Genomic DNA, 17,536 nt, shown 5'->3' with positions numbered 1-17,536 from the left:
CTTGAGGAATGGGGCTGTGGAACTGGGAAGGGAGGAAAAACTGCCGCGGATCTTATTTTGAAATAAAATGTTATGTTTGTTAAGTCACTCTGTCTTTTTCTATCTCTATCTCTGTTTTGATTTGATTTCCTGAAATACTCAAGGAACTTTCATATTTTAATGAACTAGTTGGCATTAGTTTTCCTAGAATGTTTATTGATTAAAGTTGCTTTGGATTAAAGATGACTTTTAAAACGCTGAGGACATGGTTTTGATTTCTCACCACCTTACAGATCATATAGGTTGCCATTGTTAAAACATAAAATTCAGCCGTGTACATTTGAGGATCTAACTTGGTTGTATTGTGATTCACAAATTGGGTGACATGCCATCTAGCAACTAGAAACACTCTCTGAAGGGTTGTGCAAAAGAAAGGGTTTTATAGGAAGAAGTGTGGGGCAAGGGAACTAGAGACAAAAGAAGTGAAGGGATACCTTTTCCTGGGGGGCTGGGAGAACAGGAAGGGTTTTTATTATGCAGATTGCCTCTTCTCTCCATGGGGGATAGAGAGGGCCCATGGGACAGATTACCTTGCAGATGCTTGACCAGAAAGTTCCAGACTGGTGGACTAAAACATTCCTGGGAGAGGCTGAAGCTGCAGTTAGATTGAGTATTAAATCTTGGTTTATGTCATGGGCTTTTAGCAGCACCAAATGACACCATTTTGGGCCTGTGGTTTCTTTTTTAATATGTCGACAAAAAAAAATCCAGCCTTAAGAGAAAGCTTATAAGAGTTTATTTGAGCCAAACTGATGACAATTGCCAGGAAGCAAAATCTCAGTGGATTGGGAAAATGGCAGTTTTGCAACCTATATTATGCATTAAAATCAAAGGAAGAGGCTTACATGAAATCCATTGGTGGTAGATTAAGGGGGTGGGAGAAAGCAGAGTGGGGAAATCTTTGGGATTGGATAAGTAAATTGGAGAGACAGATACTTCTTTTACATTGGTGGGTACAGGATAGTTAATAGTTAGCATTTCACAGCGCATAGAGATGGTAATCAAGGGACAAGAACAACAAGGAGGGATTCTGTAGTTTCCTGCTTTGGTGTGGAGGGTTGTGCCCTGAGGGGTCCAGAAAAAGGGATTACTTTGACATTCCAAGGGTATATTATCTTAGATGCAAAAAGACAATAGACAGGCTCACTTAAAGATTGACCTGTGTCAAGGAAGCTACAGGCCAAGGATGTGACTACTGGCCGTGACCAACTTTGAATTAGGAAGTTTTATGTTCAGACCATTCATCCTCTGTGGTTAATTTCAGTCTCTGAATTTGTAGGGCCTGCCATGCGGGCCTCCCCTGAGCTCTTCAGGTTTAGTATGTGGCCCCTTTTTTTCATTCACAAATGCCACGGAGAAAAAATTCTTTGTAACCGTAGTAGTTTGCCTGTCTATAAGCTGTTTGTAAAAATGACTAGTAGATGGTACACAGCTCAATATAATCCACAATTATTACTTTACTAAAATTGTTAGGTCACCAATTTTTACATATCTTTCAATTAATTGACTGTATAGGCCTGCGCTTATTTCTGGTCTCTCTATTCTATTCATTGATCTATGAGTCTGTTTTTATGCCAGCACCATGCTGTTTTGATTACCTTAGCCTTGTCGTGTAGTTTTGATATCAGGTAACATAATACCTCCAATTTTTTTTCTTCTTTCTCAAGATTGCTGTGGCTATTCTGAGTCTTTTTGTGGTTCCATATAAATTTTAGGATTATTTGTTGTAGTTCTGTGAAAAATGCCATCAGTACTTTGATAGGGATTGCACTGAACTTATGGATTGCTTTGTAGTATGGACATTTAAACGATATGAATTCTTCCTATCCATGAGCATGGTATATGAGGTCTGATAATTAAGTTTGAGAACTTGTTGCAACAATGTTGCTAATGTTTTTTTGATATCAGGGGGATTATTCATTATGAATTTGTACCAATGGGACAAACAGTTAACCAAGTTTACTATTTGGAAGTGCTGAAAAGGCTGCATGAAGAAGTTAGAGGACCTGAACTTTTTGCCATCAATTCATGGCTCTTGCATCATGACAATGCACCAGCTCACACAGCACTGTCTGCGAGGGAGTTGTTAGCCAGGAAACATATAACTGTATTGGAACACCCTCCTTACTCACCTGATCTGGCCCCTAATGACTTCTTTCTTTACCTGAAGATAAAGGAAATATTGAAAGGAAGACATTTTGATGACAGTCAGGACATCAAGGGTAACACAACGACAGCTCTGATGGCCATTCCAGAAAAGAGTTCCAAAGTTGCTTTGAAGGGTGGACTAGGCACTGGTGTCAGTGCATAGCTTCCCAAGGGGAGTACTTTAGAAAGTGACCTTAGTGATATTCAGCAATAAGGTATGTAGCACGTTTTCTAGGATGAGTTTGCAAACTTACTTGTCAGACCTTGCATACATCCAAAAGATTGAAAGTGCTATGAGAAGTCAGCAATGATTTCTTCTCATAGGAACAATTAAAAAAAGAGTTTAGGGGAGGAGGTGGCATTTGTTGGGCTTGAAAGGGTAGGTGGCATTTTGAGAAATGGAAATGAGTGCAGGGGGCATCTCAAGTAAAGAGAATTAGCAGAGGCAGAGAAATGGGAAAGTTCATGCATCTTTGGGTAACAAAGTGCTGTTCTGTTTTTTTTGTGGGGTTTTTTTTCTTTTTTTTTTTTTTTTTTTTTAACATTGGTGAGTATGGGAGAGTACTGAGAAATGCAGCTGGAGAAGTAGATGAGGCCAGATTGTTTATTGTTACTGGTCTTTGTTAATCTAAGGAGTTTATTTCATAGTCTTAGGTAGCTGTGGAACTAATAATAGTTTGGGGTTTTATTTTGTCAGCGGAATGAATAAGTTGTTGAGAGTTGTGTTGTAGGGGAATTCCTCTGGCACAGGATTAAAAATAAAACTATACAAATATTTCAATAGAGAGAATTTAGTATAAAAAATAGCATAAGGAATCAGTTAAATAGATGTTGGAGAGCTGGAAAGGCCAAGGAAACCTAGAGCTAATAACTGCAGAAAGCAGCTTCCACCCCTGTAGCTAGAGAAACAAAGGGAGGAGTTTCCCTTATCAGCACTGAAAAGCTTAGAAGAGAGGCTCCAGGGAGCCGGCATTCAGAATCTAAGGAAGGGGCTGCTTCCAGCTGTTATCGGCTCAGCCCTGTCCCTGAGGACTCAGAGCCGGCAGCAGGTTGGAGCTGGGTCTTAGGCCTCTGACGGAGGGGTTCTGTCCACTCCATACTGACACTTAACGGACAAAGCTGGGAACTGCAGCTGCCAAAGTAAAGGGCTGTGACTGGGACACTCGACCGGAACAGCAAGCAAACGGGATCATTCTCCACTCCTCCTGTCTCTCATCTCCTCTGCCTCCTTTTGGTGAATCTTAAAAGGAAGCCAGCAAGCAAGAGAGAACTGTAGTTCATAATTTCCACGTCAGCATCACACAGCAGAGTGGAGAAGGGAGCTCGGAAAGTATAGCTTAATATCTAGCATATTTGGAGGAAAACAAAAGCCCTTGAAATAGGTTCCGATATACACAAGAATGTAGTATATGATAAAAGAAGTATTTCAAACCTCTAGAAAAGAATACATTAATCAATCGTATGTGAGAGAATTTTTTTGGAGGGTGGGGGGAAAGGATGCACACAAAAGTCATTTCAAGATGGATGAAGTTTACTGTAAAAAAGCCATGAAAATAACTAGAAGCAGATATAGAAGAACACTTATCTGATTGCACAGTGGGGAAGATTTTAAAGCATGAAAGCAAAGGTGAAACTCAACAAGGAAAAGGATATATTTAATATTTAACAATTATATATGGAAAAAAACCAAAACTCATGCAAATGACAAATTGTGGGAAACATTTGTAAAATATTTAATAGAGGAGAGACTAATATCCCTAATGTACAAAGCTCTGCTAATTAATAAGAAAAAAATAAGAATCTCAGAGGAAAAAGGCAAAAACAAAGAATGTGACCATATAAAGAAAAGAATACAAATGGCCAGTTAAGTAATTATCAACTTTGATGAGGATTTTGGGAAGACAAACACACTCCATGATAATGGAAGTGTAAATTGGTGTATCTTTCATGAGGATGTATCAGTATGTATCAAAAACATTAATAATCGTTCATGTTGAGAAGATATTTCTTCTGAGACAAGAGGTAAGAAAAGCAAGATGGAGATAGATGGAGATGAGTTAATTAAATCGGTAAGAGCTTGTGTCTAACAGTTTTGCAACCAGAGAAATGGAGAGGTTATCTTGGTGTGAGATTCAGAACATTGAGTACTGTAAGAAATGAACTAGCCTTGTACACAAGCAGTTAACACCGACGTCTTGCTTGCAGTTAAGCGTACATATATAAGCAGACTGTTCGGTTGCATGACTTTGCCCAGTAACACTAAATAGATCAGATGTTAGAGTGGGGAAATTATTCAGGTGACTGCAAAGGGAAACCTGTGGAAGGTTGGATTGAGAGCCTTGCTGATGGGCCAGAGCGAGGAGACTGAGGAACCACAGAATCATTGACTAGAACCGGACAACTCTCCTTTTCAGGTGCTGTGTGTGGTAGGGATTCCCAAGGGAAGTGTCGGCTCTCAGGATGACTGGAATTCATGCCAGGTCCTAGCTCTGATAAATTTTGGCTTCTGACGTTAGGAATACAAGGTTTCGTTTAATTAGGCCTTGGTATACACTATGTCAATAGCATAATCCCATTTTTAACCTTTTTCCAAAGTCAGATCTATATTAAATTTAAGTCAGAATTAGTTTCCCAGCTACTTAATTGAAGAATTGTTTTTCTGTACTTTCTATTCCAGATTATGGTTTTAAATTCCTGATCACTGCTGTGTCAGGAGTTTTTACTATAAACGAGTAAGGCAGATAGCAGATATGTTTATAATTCTCTTTATAGGAGAACCTCCATTCTTACCAGAGTCTTTTGACCGAATTCTTCTTGATGCACCCTGCAGTGGAATGGGACAGAGACCAAACATGGCTTGTGCTTGGACTTTGAAGGAAGTGACATCATATCAACCATTACAGCGAAAACTCTTCACTGTGGTATGTGATGATACTTTGCTGTGGAAGAAAGTTGGCCTTCATTAGTTTGATGTTTAAAAGACTAAAAGCAGTGTTCATAGCATTATTCATAATAACAAAAATGTGGAAACAACTCAAGTGTCCATCAATGGATAAATGAATAAATGAAATGTGGTACATACATACGATGGACTATTATCTAGCCTTAAAAAGGAATGAACTTCTGACACACACTACAACGTGGATGAACTTTGAAAACGTTATGCTAAGTGATATAAGCCAGACACCAAAAGATAATATTGTATGATTCCATTCATATACAGTAACTAGAAGAGGCAAATTCATAGAGACTAGACGTTATCAGGGGCGAGAGGTATGAAAGAATGGGTACAGAGTTTGTTAGGGATAATGAAAATCTGGAGATGGTTGCCCAACAATGTGAATGTACTTAATGCCACTGAATTGTACACTTAAACATGGTTAAAATGGTAAATTTGTTATGTATGTTTTACCACACAAGAAAGGACAGAGAAGACCTAGTTTTAAATACAGAGAGCTTTCCTTTATGGTGACTCACTGTTTCATTACAGGCAGTAGTAGAACTTCTTCACTGAGATGCAATGCATTTCAAACATTCTGCTTTATCTTTAAAAAGTTACTGGATTGTTTTCTAGTTGATGTAAAGAACTAGATATGAAACAAATTACTCTTTTTAATAGGGTTGCTGGATTATCTTAGATAGCAAATTAAAAGTGGGAAGTCCAATTATATAAATGTCTAATCACCATGTTGTACAACTAAAACTAATACAAATTGTAATTACAACTGTAATTGAAAAAAGAAAAAAAAATTTAATGGGAAGTGACAGTGTCCAGTGTAGAATATAGAAGAACCATAAAAACTTTGCAAATGTAACTGGTCTCTAGTATGTCTTAGCAGAAACCCAGATAGACTATTTGAGGATTTCTTTCAGTCATGCACAAATGATGCAGTAGATTTTATAGAGTGTAATAGCATTTGATAAGGATTAGTTCATTATTTTCTCTCAGGCTTTAACTATAAACTCATAGGCTACAGCAATAATGGATGTAATATTATTCAATCTTTGAAGTTGCCTTTGAGTACATTTCTGGTCATCTCTCCTGGTGTCTCCTTTTGTACACAAAGGTGGCACTGGTAGTGGATTATTTAACTTTTTCTTCATCTATATAGTCTGTGAAGAACACATCCTGGGAATTAAAATAGCAAGCAGCATAAGAGAAGCTTTACTTATAGTTGAAACCCACTTTGACTTGAGGGTAAAATTAGGACATTGTTTTAAGACACCTGACTTTTTTTTCTAGGCAACGGCAAAAAGAAAATTCAAAAAGGCTACTTAGTAGGATGCATTATTTCAATGAAAAAGAAAAGCTGCCAGTGTGAGAGAGAATTGAGAATATGCCAGCTAGCATGGATAGAAATTGAGAATGTGGGCTTTAGAATCAGACACATCTTTTTTTTATTAATTTATTTTCCAATCACAGTTGACGTAGTGTTTTATTAGTTTTAGGTGTACAACACAGTGATTAGACTTATATAACTTATGAAGTGCTCACCTTGTTAAGTCTACTACCCATCTGACACCATACATAGTTATTACAATATTATTGACTATATTCCCTATGCTGTATTTTACATCCCCAGGGCAATTTTGTAACTGCCAATTTGTACTTCTTAATTTCTTCACCTTTTTCACTTAGCCCTGCAAACCCCTCCCACCTAGCAACTGTCATGTTTTTCTCTGTATCTATGAGTTTGTTTCTGTTTTGTTTGTTCATTTATGTTGTTTTTTATTTTCCGCTGATAAGTGAAATCCTATGCTATTTGCCTTTCTCTGTTTGACTTATTTCACTTAGCATAATACCTTTTAGGTTCATCCATGTGTGACAAATGGTAAGATTTTGTTCTTTTTTGTGGCCGAGTAATATTCCATTGTATACGAGTATGTGTATCATATCTTCTTTATCTAGTCGTCTATGGACACTTAGACTGCATCCGTATCTTGACTATTGTAAATAACGCGGCAATGAACATAAGGGAGCATGTATCTTTTCGAATTAGTGTTTTGGATTTCTTCAGATAAATACCCAGAAGTGGAATAGCTGGGTCTTGTGGTATTTACATTTTTAATTTTTTGTGGAACCTCCATATTGTTTTTCATATAATTTTTCTTTTCTGTAGTTTCTTTGTCTTTTTTTGCTATCAAGGTAATCAAAATAATCCTGGCTTTATAAAATGAGTGCTTCAGAGCCTTCTCTCCTGTTTACTTTTTGGAATAGTCTGTGAAGGATAGTATTTTTTTTTTTTTTTTTTTTTTGAATGTTTGGTAAAGTTCACCTGTGAAGCCATATGGTCCAGGACTTTTGTTTGTTGGCAGTATTTTGATTACTTACTCGAGTTTGTTATTAGTTGTCGGTCTGTGCAGATTTTATTTTTCTTCCTGATTCAGTCTTGGAAGATTGTAATCTTTATAAAAATTTATCCAGTTTTTCCAGGTTGTCCAATTTGTTGACCTATGTAATTGTTCGTAGTATTTTCTTGTAATTCTTGATATTTCTCTGGTATCGGTTGTCATTTCTCTTTCATTTCTCATTTTGTTTGGGCCCACTCTCCCTTTTTCTTGATGAGTTTGGCTAAAGGTTTATTAATTTTTGTTTATCTTTTCAAAGGATCAGCTCTTAGTTTGATTGATCTTTTCCGTTGTTCTTTTAGACTCTATTGTGTTTATTTCCACCCTGATCTTGATTATTTCCTTCCTTCTTCTCACCTTGAGCTTTGTTTGTTCTCCTTTTTCTAGTTCCTACAGGTGTAAGGTTAGATTGTTTATTTGAGATTTTTCTTGTTTCTTGAGTAAGGCCAGAATCAGACACATCTTGACTGGAGTCATGCATCCTCCACTTAAGTCACTTTGGATACACTGGTTCCATATCTGAGAAATGGGGATAATAAGTCTACCTAATAGGGTTACCTCATTTGAGATAGTAACCATACCTCGGTAGTTATTATAAGGATTTATTGAGAAAAATCCATGTAAAGTGCTTAAAATAATAGCTGTCACACAGTAACAAAGTTTAAATTTGACCAGCATACTCTGGTTAAAAATGCGTCAGTATAAACTATGTATTTTAAAATATTTCCATTAACATTTTAACTGGATAAACTTTTGTGTTTGGGGATAAATTGAGTTTTTTATAACACCTTATTTCCTGATTCATTTATTTACTGTACAAGCACTCATTGAGCATGTACTATATGTAATATACAGTAATGAAAAATATAGTCCCTGCCCTTATTCATGGGGTTCCTGTTCTGACTGGGGAGGAAAACTAACAAATAGATGAGTTAAGTTATTTCGTTTCTTACAAGACAGCAACCCTGTGAAGCACCAAGGAATGGAAGGAGGGATAGGAGTGTTGGATTGGAAGAGTTGCAGTTTGACCTAGGGTGCTCAGCGAGGGCATTAATGGAACGGTGACATATGAGCAAAGATAAGAAACTTGGGAAGGAGCAAGCAATGCAGAAAATTAGAAGAGTTTTCCAAGCTCGTGCCCAGATCCTGTGGGGGAGTGTGCCATGTGTGTTCCAGAATAGCATGGGCCCGTGTTGTTAGAGCAGAGTAAGCAGGTGTTCCAGGTGAGGTCAGAAAGGCATCCAGAGGCCTGCTTTGTGTGGGGCCTTGAAAGCCAGTGTCAGGGTCTGGGCTTGGACTCCAGTGATAATAAAGGGCATTTGAAAGGTTTTGAGCAGAGAAGTGACAAGTTCTGAAAGTATTGCTCTGGCTGCTCTATTGAATAGATTGTAGGTTGGCCAGGGGAAGCAGGTGGACTAAGTCAGAGACTATTGCAATTATCCAGGCAAAAGACCATGAGGCTTGGACCAGAAGATAGCAGTGGGAGTGGTGAGAAGTAGCCAAATTCTGGGTATATTTTGAAGATAGAGACAATAAGATTTGCTGATGTATGGGGATGTGAGAGAGGAATGGTAAAGGATGACCTAAGGTTTGGGGTCTGAGCATCTGGGATGGAAATACTGTTCCAGTAGGTCTCCGAGGGAAGCTAGTAGTTCAGTTGGAGACAGGTCAAATTCCATAGTAGAAATATTGAGAAGGCAATTGAATTTATAAATATGGAATTCAAAAACAAGTCTGGCCAAAAAATGTACATTTGGTATCTGAAGCTGTGAAACTGAATGAGCATGTTTGGGGAAGTCTTGGTGCAAATGGACTATAACAGCTCCGAGATAATGAAATGTAGCTAGTCTGGAACATGTATAATTAGGAAAGAATCCTGGTCACACAGGACAGCATTTCTTTCTCCCAGATATTTGAAAGGTATCACAGAGATATAAACTTCATAAAAATGATTATTTGGCCTTGTGGTACACATAGTCTGATCCCATTTTCTCCAGGCAGTGAAACTGCTGAAGCCAGGGGGCGTGCTGGTTTATAGCACGTGCACGATCACACTGGCAGAAAATGAAGAGCAGGTGGCCTGGGCCCTCACAACATTTCCTTGCCTTCAGCTCCAGCCTCAGGTAAGGACCAATTCCATTTTCTCAGTGTAATCTGATTCAGTCACAGAAAGTTAAGCGTGACGATGAGTACATGCTGTTATATGAAGAAGTATGTCAGGTAAGACTTCTGAAGCAAATACTACCATAAACAAGAATGTTTCACTGAATCCATTTTAGACTGCCCAGGGAGAATTTCACATCCTGACAGTTCTTCCCTGTGTTCATTCCTTGCCATTGTATTAATGTGCTCCAGAGCTCAGATGTGTTTTTATTAGATGTTTCTTTCACTTGTGGCTTTTGTTCTTGTTTCCAAGAAGTCGCTTTTCTCCCTCCCAGTCCTAGACTTTCTGGATAAGGAAAATGTTGAGCATTTTTTTCCATGTTACACCAAAGACCAAACAGGCTTAAAAATAACTGGGATATCAACAGTTTAGCGAAGGGGGTGGGGAAATGTTTCAGGATTATTGCTTCTTTATGGTTTCTTATATAAATTATGTAACATTTAGAAAGCTTTCTTGTACTTCATTTTACTTAGCACTGCCTTTCCATTACGGTTTTTATTGAAAACATGTTCGTAATGTTTTTAGATATTTATAGCCCATGATGTTTGAGATTAAGCTTAAATCTGTAATAATGCTCACATTCATTCACATATATTGAACATGTAACTTTAATACCTTCTAGTATAGAATCATAGTAGGTAATTGGAATATAGAAATAAAAAGCAATCAAGAGATGGCTTCTAGGTATAGGAATTAACTACATTGTAGGTGAAAGGAAGACTTCTGAATTCACTTGGAATTTTGTGCTTGCGTATATACACATACATGTATCTAAAGGAGATGGAATTTTTTCCTGATGGGTTAATAAACCCATGAAGTTTTCAGACATACACCTAATGAAATAAAACACATAAATATTTGTGAGTTAGGGACTTAAACTAGGATTATGAATCTTTTGTAGTAGTGGTCTGAAAATATCACTCAATTCCCTATGATTCTGAATTCCTTAGTATTCCTCTAAACAAATTGATGCAGCCTTAATTGAACTCTTTTTCTATTATTCTAATGCATGTAAAAGCCATAACAAAAATATTTTATTATCCAATTGGTATGGGTCAGAGAAAGGCATCTTTAGATGCCTAAGGAACTCCTGTCCGTTTGAGGGAGTCTGATAAATAAAGCTGAATTTTTATCTATTGCTGTTATTGATAAATGTTTATTGAGCACCATGTGCCTCTATATGCCAGGCATGATACCACCTTCTTTATTTAAGCCTCAGAACTGAGTATTTTGTTATTTTATAGATGAGGAAACAGTTAGGTGAAGTTACTTGCTTAAGGTCACACAGCTGAAATATGGCAGAGCTGCAATGTGAATCCATGTATTTTTAATATGAAGCTCAGGCCTTTTGCACTGTCAAGGTGTTTGATAAGCATATGAACTGTAATAGTTACTCATTCCTCAGGTGACCATATTATTACTGCTTTCCCACTTTACTACCTGGAAAAACAGTATGTACAGTCTATAAAAATAAAAGGTATTTACTCATTTTTTTCTATTTTTGAAACTTATAATTACCACCCAATTTGTCTTTTGACTTAGATTGTGCACAAGCTCACTTACTAATTGTAGGATGTTCATCCATATTTATTCATTTCCTCCAAAACAGGAACCACAGATTGGAGGAGAAGGAATGATGGGAGCGGGCCTGTCATTGGAACAATTGAAACAGCTGCAGCGATTTGATCCATCTGTTGTGCCATTACCGGACACAGACTTTGATTCTCTGAGAGATGCCAAAGTAGAAGACATGATTTGGCTGGCAAATAAGGATTGTATAGGTTTTTTTATTGCAAAATTCGTAAAATGGAAAAGCACGTAGGAGACAGATCCTTAGAAATGAAAATTCCAAACATTTCCTGTGTGTGTGTGTGTGTGTGTGTGTGTGTGTGCGCGCACGCACGCGCCCACTTTAATTTAAAACCCAAACTGCTGTCAGGCCAAGTGATTGATGGCATGGTTGCTAAGGAAACAGAAACGGCGGCCAGAGGTTTCACCAGGGATCAAGAGACATAGAGGAAGGAATCAGGGTGGTCGGAGAAAATAAATTTAAAATAATTTTTTCTTTATGGATTTAGCAGAGTATAAAGAAAAGTAGATTCCTATAGATGTCTGGAACATAGTTACATTCGGGGCCTTGTGTTTTACTTTGTATAGAATGCAAGTCACTTTTAATGTTAATTGGTGAATCTAACGAAAGGAATAAAATTAGCAATATTTAATTTGGTTATGAAAAATACTTGTTTTCCATTCCTGAGTGCCGAAGGAGTGGTTCCTTAAGAACTCAGGGCATGGGAAGTATGACATTTATCATGTGTCAATCACGAAGCCGAGCACTTTACCTCTTTTTCTGCTTACTGTTTTGGTAAGTAAACGCTCTTTCAAATGAAGTCTGGACGTCTTCTAAGTGACAGTCTTCCTTTACTTTGTTTACATTTTAGTCATGACTTCGAGCTAAAAGGTAAAATGAATATTTTCTTCACTTGGTAGATTAAAAAAATGAGAATATTCCACAATTTGGATACCTGTTATCATCTATTGGAACACATACCATACAAGTTATTAGAGACGTGCTTGGTGAGAAAGGGGAAACCAGCTTCTAACTGGGAACTGGCCCGGCACTTACAGGTAGGCCTTGTTTTCCTATTGAAAAGAATTTCCCAGAATACCAACATACCGTGACTATGATAGATCAAGACCCAAAAAGACCACTTCATAATCCAATCTGAATTTAGATAAAAACAAGAACATCATCTAAATCACAAAAGTGATCAAACATCCCCCTATAGTGGCCAATGTAAGTGACTACTTTTTCTTTTTAAATCAATTATAACCTTACACTTGCTTCATCCTGCCTGCCTTTTAGATAGGTTTAAATACCCAACACCCAGCCCTAGGTTAAAGGCCGTCTTATGTAGAGTTCTGTACATCTGTTTTTGTTAACTTTCATTCAAATCACCCCAGAATTTCTGAGCCTTGGGCACGTAAAGTGGACAGTTGGAAACAATCCCCTAATAGTTTCTCCTGCCCTCCCACCCCCAACTTTTCGTCTCGTAACTATTTATTGTATCCATCAAGATGGTAAGACCTTTACATGGCCTCATCTTTGAAGAGGCCTTTTTTGAACACCCTTGCCTGAGATTGGGTTTGGCATTTCTCTCTATACCCCTAGGACTCATATCTACTGCTACTGTGGCACTTTGAACACACTCACTCTAATTTCCTAGGCATGCCCTCACTGCTACCTTCAGACTTCGGAAAATCCTGGAGGCAGGGATCCTGTCTTTTCTGTCACTGCTTCAGAGCAGATCACCAATAGCATGCTTATTGAACGTGGGAAAACATATTTCAAGCTCCATAAGATTCAAATATGTGACTGACTTTTTTATATCCCTCATTCTGTCTTATATACAGTAGATGTCATTTGACTAAAGAGAAATACTGTTTACCTGCGGCACTTCTGTTTCTAGGGCTCAGCATACTTCCCTAAACTTTAAATGTATTTTTTTTTTAAATCTACAAAATCCATTTCCTCGCATGCTTTCAACAAAGCCTTATGTGCTAAGCTGGGATGAAAATGGTAGAGAATTAGCCTAGCAGCAAACATGTAAATTTTTGATGAATAGTGACATATCAGAATATAAGCAATACAGGCTAAATAGAAGAAAAATATTTGCATTATTAAAAGCAGCAAGGACAAATAATATTGTTAAAATTTTTTCCTTTAACATACACATTTTTAGTGGGCTTCTTTCCTTCAAAAAATAAAGCAAATTGAAAACTAAAACACATTCAATCTTAAAGGACTAAGAAACTTAAGAAAAAATACAATCAAGAGGAAAAAAGATCAGGAAACTATGGAAGAAAATTAATATATTATCTTTAACATATTTAGTGTTGACAGATATTTATGTGAAACAGAAAACGCATTTTAATTCAACAGTGAGTACATTTTACTTCAAAACCCTGTATCAACATTTTAAATTGCAAAGTGAAATACAAATAGTTAAAAATATAATTTAGCTGAAATGAACCAACTGACCCAAAACCATCGAGTTCCCTTTTTTCTCCAACAGTGTGACTCTTGAAGTTTGAGTAAGATCAGAGTGTCCAAGACTAGCAGCATTACATCATTGAGCAAAGGGACAAAGGTGAAGAATTAAATTTGTCATCAAGATGGATCTTCATTCTAAAAATGAAGGAAGAATAAAATTCAAAATCTGAATCAAGAATTGCTGCACATGTAGAATTCAGGCGGAGGAAGATTATCCTGTGCTCATATCTTAAAAGATCCTTGACCTGCTGTAAACTATCATTTTATCAGACATAATGGGACGATCACTAAAGTGACATCAGTGATTGGCATTGTCCCCAAGGAAGATGCTCCACAAATGAGAAGTGATGCTGAACATTTAACGTATCCTCAACTATCAGAATTATTCCTAAAATTGCAATTGATACTACCAGTAATAAACAGTGCAGAAGCCAGCTCTTTAATTGTTTTATATGAATGACTTTAAACCAGGTTTGTCGAACAGTTCAGTGTAGCTGACAGCGAATGTTTAACAGGAATGCATAGCAGACCATGTTAAAAATGTGGCATTGTCCCAAAGTACAATATGACTAAGACACCCTACATTTAGCAGCACCTTTTTGTAACAGTAACTTAAATGAGCAGTAGAGAAAGAGCATAGGAAAAGCTGAAATGGGTTTGACAAAAAAGAGTAAAACTATTAACATTTCCAGCACTTTCTAGGTTGACTACAAAAATCACGGTTCTGCAACTGAGTCGGTTAAGATTAAGCCTTCGCTGAATGAAAAGACTACTTTTACATTCCACAGGTCAGTAAATACCCCATTGTCCCTGGGATTATTTCTCGTTTACAGATTTAGTACACACCATTTACAGATATGCCCGCTGTACAGTTTTCCTGTATAGATGGTCTTATGTCAAATCCTGTAATACAGTTTTTGGAGGACTACTCTGATTTGGACTTACATGTTTCACAGCAAAGTGAAAAGCTAAGAATCCAGGTACAGAATGTAAAAAATGGAACACATTAGCACGACTCTTTGAAAGGGATTAATGATGATAGCAGCAGGTTAGATAAATACCAGTTATGCTTCAAGAATTTAAGTTTTCTGAAGGTTTGGGATGAAATTAGATGTAGCAAAGGATGAGGCTGGTTGTCAGCAACCTCTTACCGTGATGGAACGTTTATCAGGAATACTTGATAAAAGCAGTCTTAATTGGAATATGGTTTCCCGATGATGTGACTATTTTGCATCAATTTATATATTATGACTACAGTGTTTATAGTCAGTAAATAAATTCATGTCAACATTACAGAGCTAATTAACAAATGCATTGATTCTGAGGGAAATGTTTCATATTAGCTGATACAACACTATGCATAACTCATTTTTAAAACTCTTGAGTTTTCTTGGGAGTAGGGGAAATAAGGAGTTAAAAGTGAAACAGTTTTACTTCTAAAGTCCAAGAATATTTGGCAAGAACCTGGAATAATCAAAGGAGCCAAACAAAAAGTAGATTCATGTATTTAACAGAATAATAATAATTATATAATGTACAAATCTGAAGTCAGGCAATTATAGATAGGCATTTTCCAGGGACAAACTTCAAGTGCTAGGAACTTGCACACTTAATACTGTCTTATCTGCCTAGTCGTAACTGGACAAAGTGTACACTTTAGAGACATGGAGAAGGTTTCAGCCTTAGTGTGACAACCACATTGTGAGCTGCTTACAGCAATATCCGTGAGGCAAGTCTTCTGGCTTCCCCTTCAGAGTCGATGTCTGATGTAGGAAAATATTCTTAACATCTTGTTCACTGCAAGTCACCCCATATGCCCTGATTACTTCTGAAGAGCAGAAACTTTGGTTATAAGAAGCACTTCTAGGTTTTGACAGACAGTGAAACTGTTCGAGTTGGGGGTGGGGGATGGAATGACAGGTAAACTGGGAGATAACAGGGACGATAGGCAGGGTTAGAAAAGGAAGTGGGAGGAGTTAGAAAAATTTATTTTCCCACAAAATAATTCTACAAGCTGTGTAAACGTTTCTTACTATAACAAATACTCGAACACACACAGATTGTACATTTCCAGTGAAACACTCACAGTTAAAAGTTGCCTGTATTTTTCACTCTCTAGGAGCAAAAACAAGGAGCCAACAGATGAATGCTTTCCCAGTCACCTTTGGCAGCACGCTCCCTGACTGCTCAGCGGGTCATTAAAGGAATACACAGCACGATTCAGTACAAAGCCAGGTGGGGCGAATTCTGGATATCAGTCTCTAGTTTCTTCATTTGTCTTCAGCATTCAGATTCGTCTCAAACTATCACCACACACACTGACACACAGACGCACGTGCATACAGAGTTCCGGCCCATGGGCTCCAGTGCAGTGACAGAGACACTAGCTACTAAGTATGTGTTTGTCACAATCAGTGTGAACTGCATGGATTAGAACAACCTTTGGAGTTTGGTTATATTTACCATAATTTATGGTCAAAATTATAAACTTACAAGGATGGTAAAACATTCGGAAATCAACCCTTTTCGAGTCAAGCAATCACACGTATTTACAGTATATACAGACTTTCTACTAGAATGGGGATAGGTGCCTAGATGTTATTACAAATTTCCTGAATGTGGGCATTTCTAGTCCCTGTAATTCATAAAGCAAATCTGCTGAATTGGCATTAAGACTCTAAAATAGTGTGATCAAACTCATATATATATTATATATAATTATAAGAAGGTGTTTGCAGAAATAACATTTACAAACTGTCTATACAGTACACAGTACTAGTACATATAAAATAGATTCTAACTTTATGATCCCCTTTGTGTAAGGCAAGACTGAATCTGTCCCCAAATTTAGTCAGCCAGAGGTACAAGCAAGAAACAGTGGTCCATGGATGAATGAATATGCAAATCAGATGCCTACATATTAAAAATCTGTAGAATCAAGAACATCCACTTTTTACCTGGGCCAATTCTGGCTTACTGGATACATCAACTAGATTTCTTAAAATACTAATGGCAGCAGATTTTGTTCAGAGTGGCAGCTACCCCAAACAGTTTTTGAAAAGTCCAGTACACAACCGGAGGACTGCAGCTGTACCAGGCGAATTTATATAGCACTTACAAAAGAAAAAAAAAAAGTATATTAATACTCTATTTCATGCTATTGCTAGGTAAGCAACAGCAATACAAAATATACAAGACAGATCACATATGATTGCAATGGAGACCCCAAAGATTGAGTTTGGGGATGCTGTTATACAAGACTTTAAAAAAAGAAACACACAAAAGGGCCAAAGTCATTGGCGGCTGTAAACATCCCGGTTCCACTCCCCAGCCTCAGTCCGTTTCTTGGACGTTCCTTCTCCATCCTTGTCACAGTAGCGATCCTTGGATTTATGGCGGCTTCGTTGCTTGTTGCATTCGTTGTGGTCCTGCTCTCGGTCGAGGTCCCTGGCACGGTGCCGAGACTCCCGGTGTCTGTGCTCACTGCTGCCGTGGGGCTCGTCTCGGTGGTTGTGGTCACGGTGCGGCGCACAGTGGTCCACGTGTTCGTAGTCTTCCTTCGGCTCCACGTAGGCAGAGTCTCGACTGTCCTGGGTTTCCGAGTCAAACGTCTCCTGCCGGGAGAGGCCCCGACCCGTCCCACGGCGATGGTTGTGATGCTGAGCGGACGAGGAAGATCGGTGCTGGGACTTCTTGACTGGCTCCGGGCAGGGCTCTTCCTCCGCTTGGGGAGCAGAACGGACGGGGCGGTCAGTCCTCTGACCACCTTGAGAACCCTGGCG

General features: G+C 38.0%; 2 protein-coding genes across 11 annotated transcripts in view; one reads left to right on the top strand and one right to left on the bottom strand.

Annotated features, from left to right (window-relative positions):
• The window catches only part of NSUN6 (NOP2/Sun RNA methyltransferase 6), a 48,307-nt gene extending 36,385 nt beyond the window's left edge, over positions 1–11,922 (top strand). For all 3 annotated transcript variants that reach the window (XM_074324836.2, XM_074324838.2, XM_088789075.1), the window contains 3 exons: positions 4,960–5,108; positions 9,534–9,659; positions 11,310–11,922. In XM_074324836.2, the coding sequence (XP_074180937.2) occupies positions 4,960–5,108; positions 9,534–9,659; positions 11,310–11,522 (488 nt within the window). In that variant the 3' untranslated portion in view covers positions 11,523–11,922. The remainder of the gene's footprint in view (positions 1–4,959; positions 5,109–9,533; positions 9,660–11,309) is intronic.
• A 1,634-nt stretch (positions 11,923–13,556) lies between these two features.
• CACNB2 (calcium voltage-gated channel auxiliary subunit beta 2) overlaps positions 13,557–17,536 on the bottom strand; it is a 329,662-nt gene continuing 325,682 nt past the window's right edge. For all 8 annotated transcript variants that reach the window (XM_019752070.3, XM_019752073.3, XM_074324835.2 and 5 more), the window contains one exon: positions 13,557–17,530. In XM_019752070.3, the coding sequence (XP_019607629.1) occupies positions 17,048–17,530 (483 nt within the window). In that variant the 3' untranslated portion in view covers positions 13,557–17,047. The remainder of the gene's footprint in view (positions 17,531–17,536) is intronic.

This window comes from Rhinolophus sinicus, chromosome 1 (assembly GCF_057876585.1).
Source record: "Rhinolophus sinicus isolate RSI-liver-muscle chromosome 1, RSI-T2T, whole genome shotgun sequence".
Taxonomy (NCBI): domain Eukaryota; kingdom Metazoa; phylum Chordata; class Mammalia; order Chiroptera; family Rhinolophidae; genus Rhinolophus; species Rhinolophus sinicus.
This window is presented reverse-complemented; position numbering and strand designations above follow the sequence as displayed.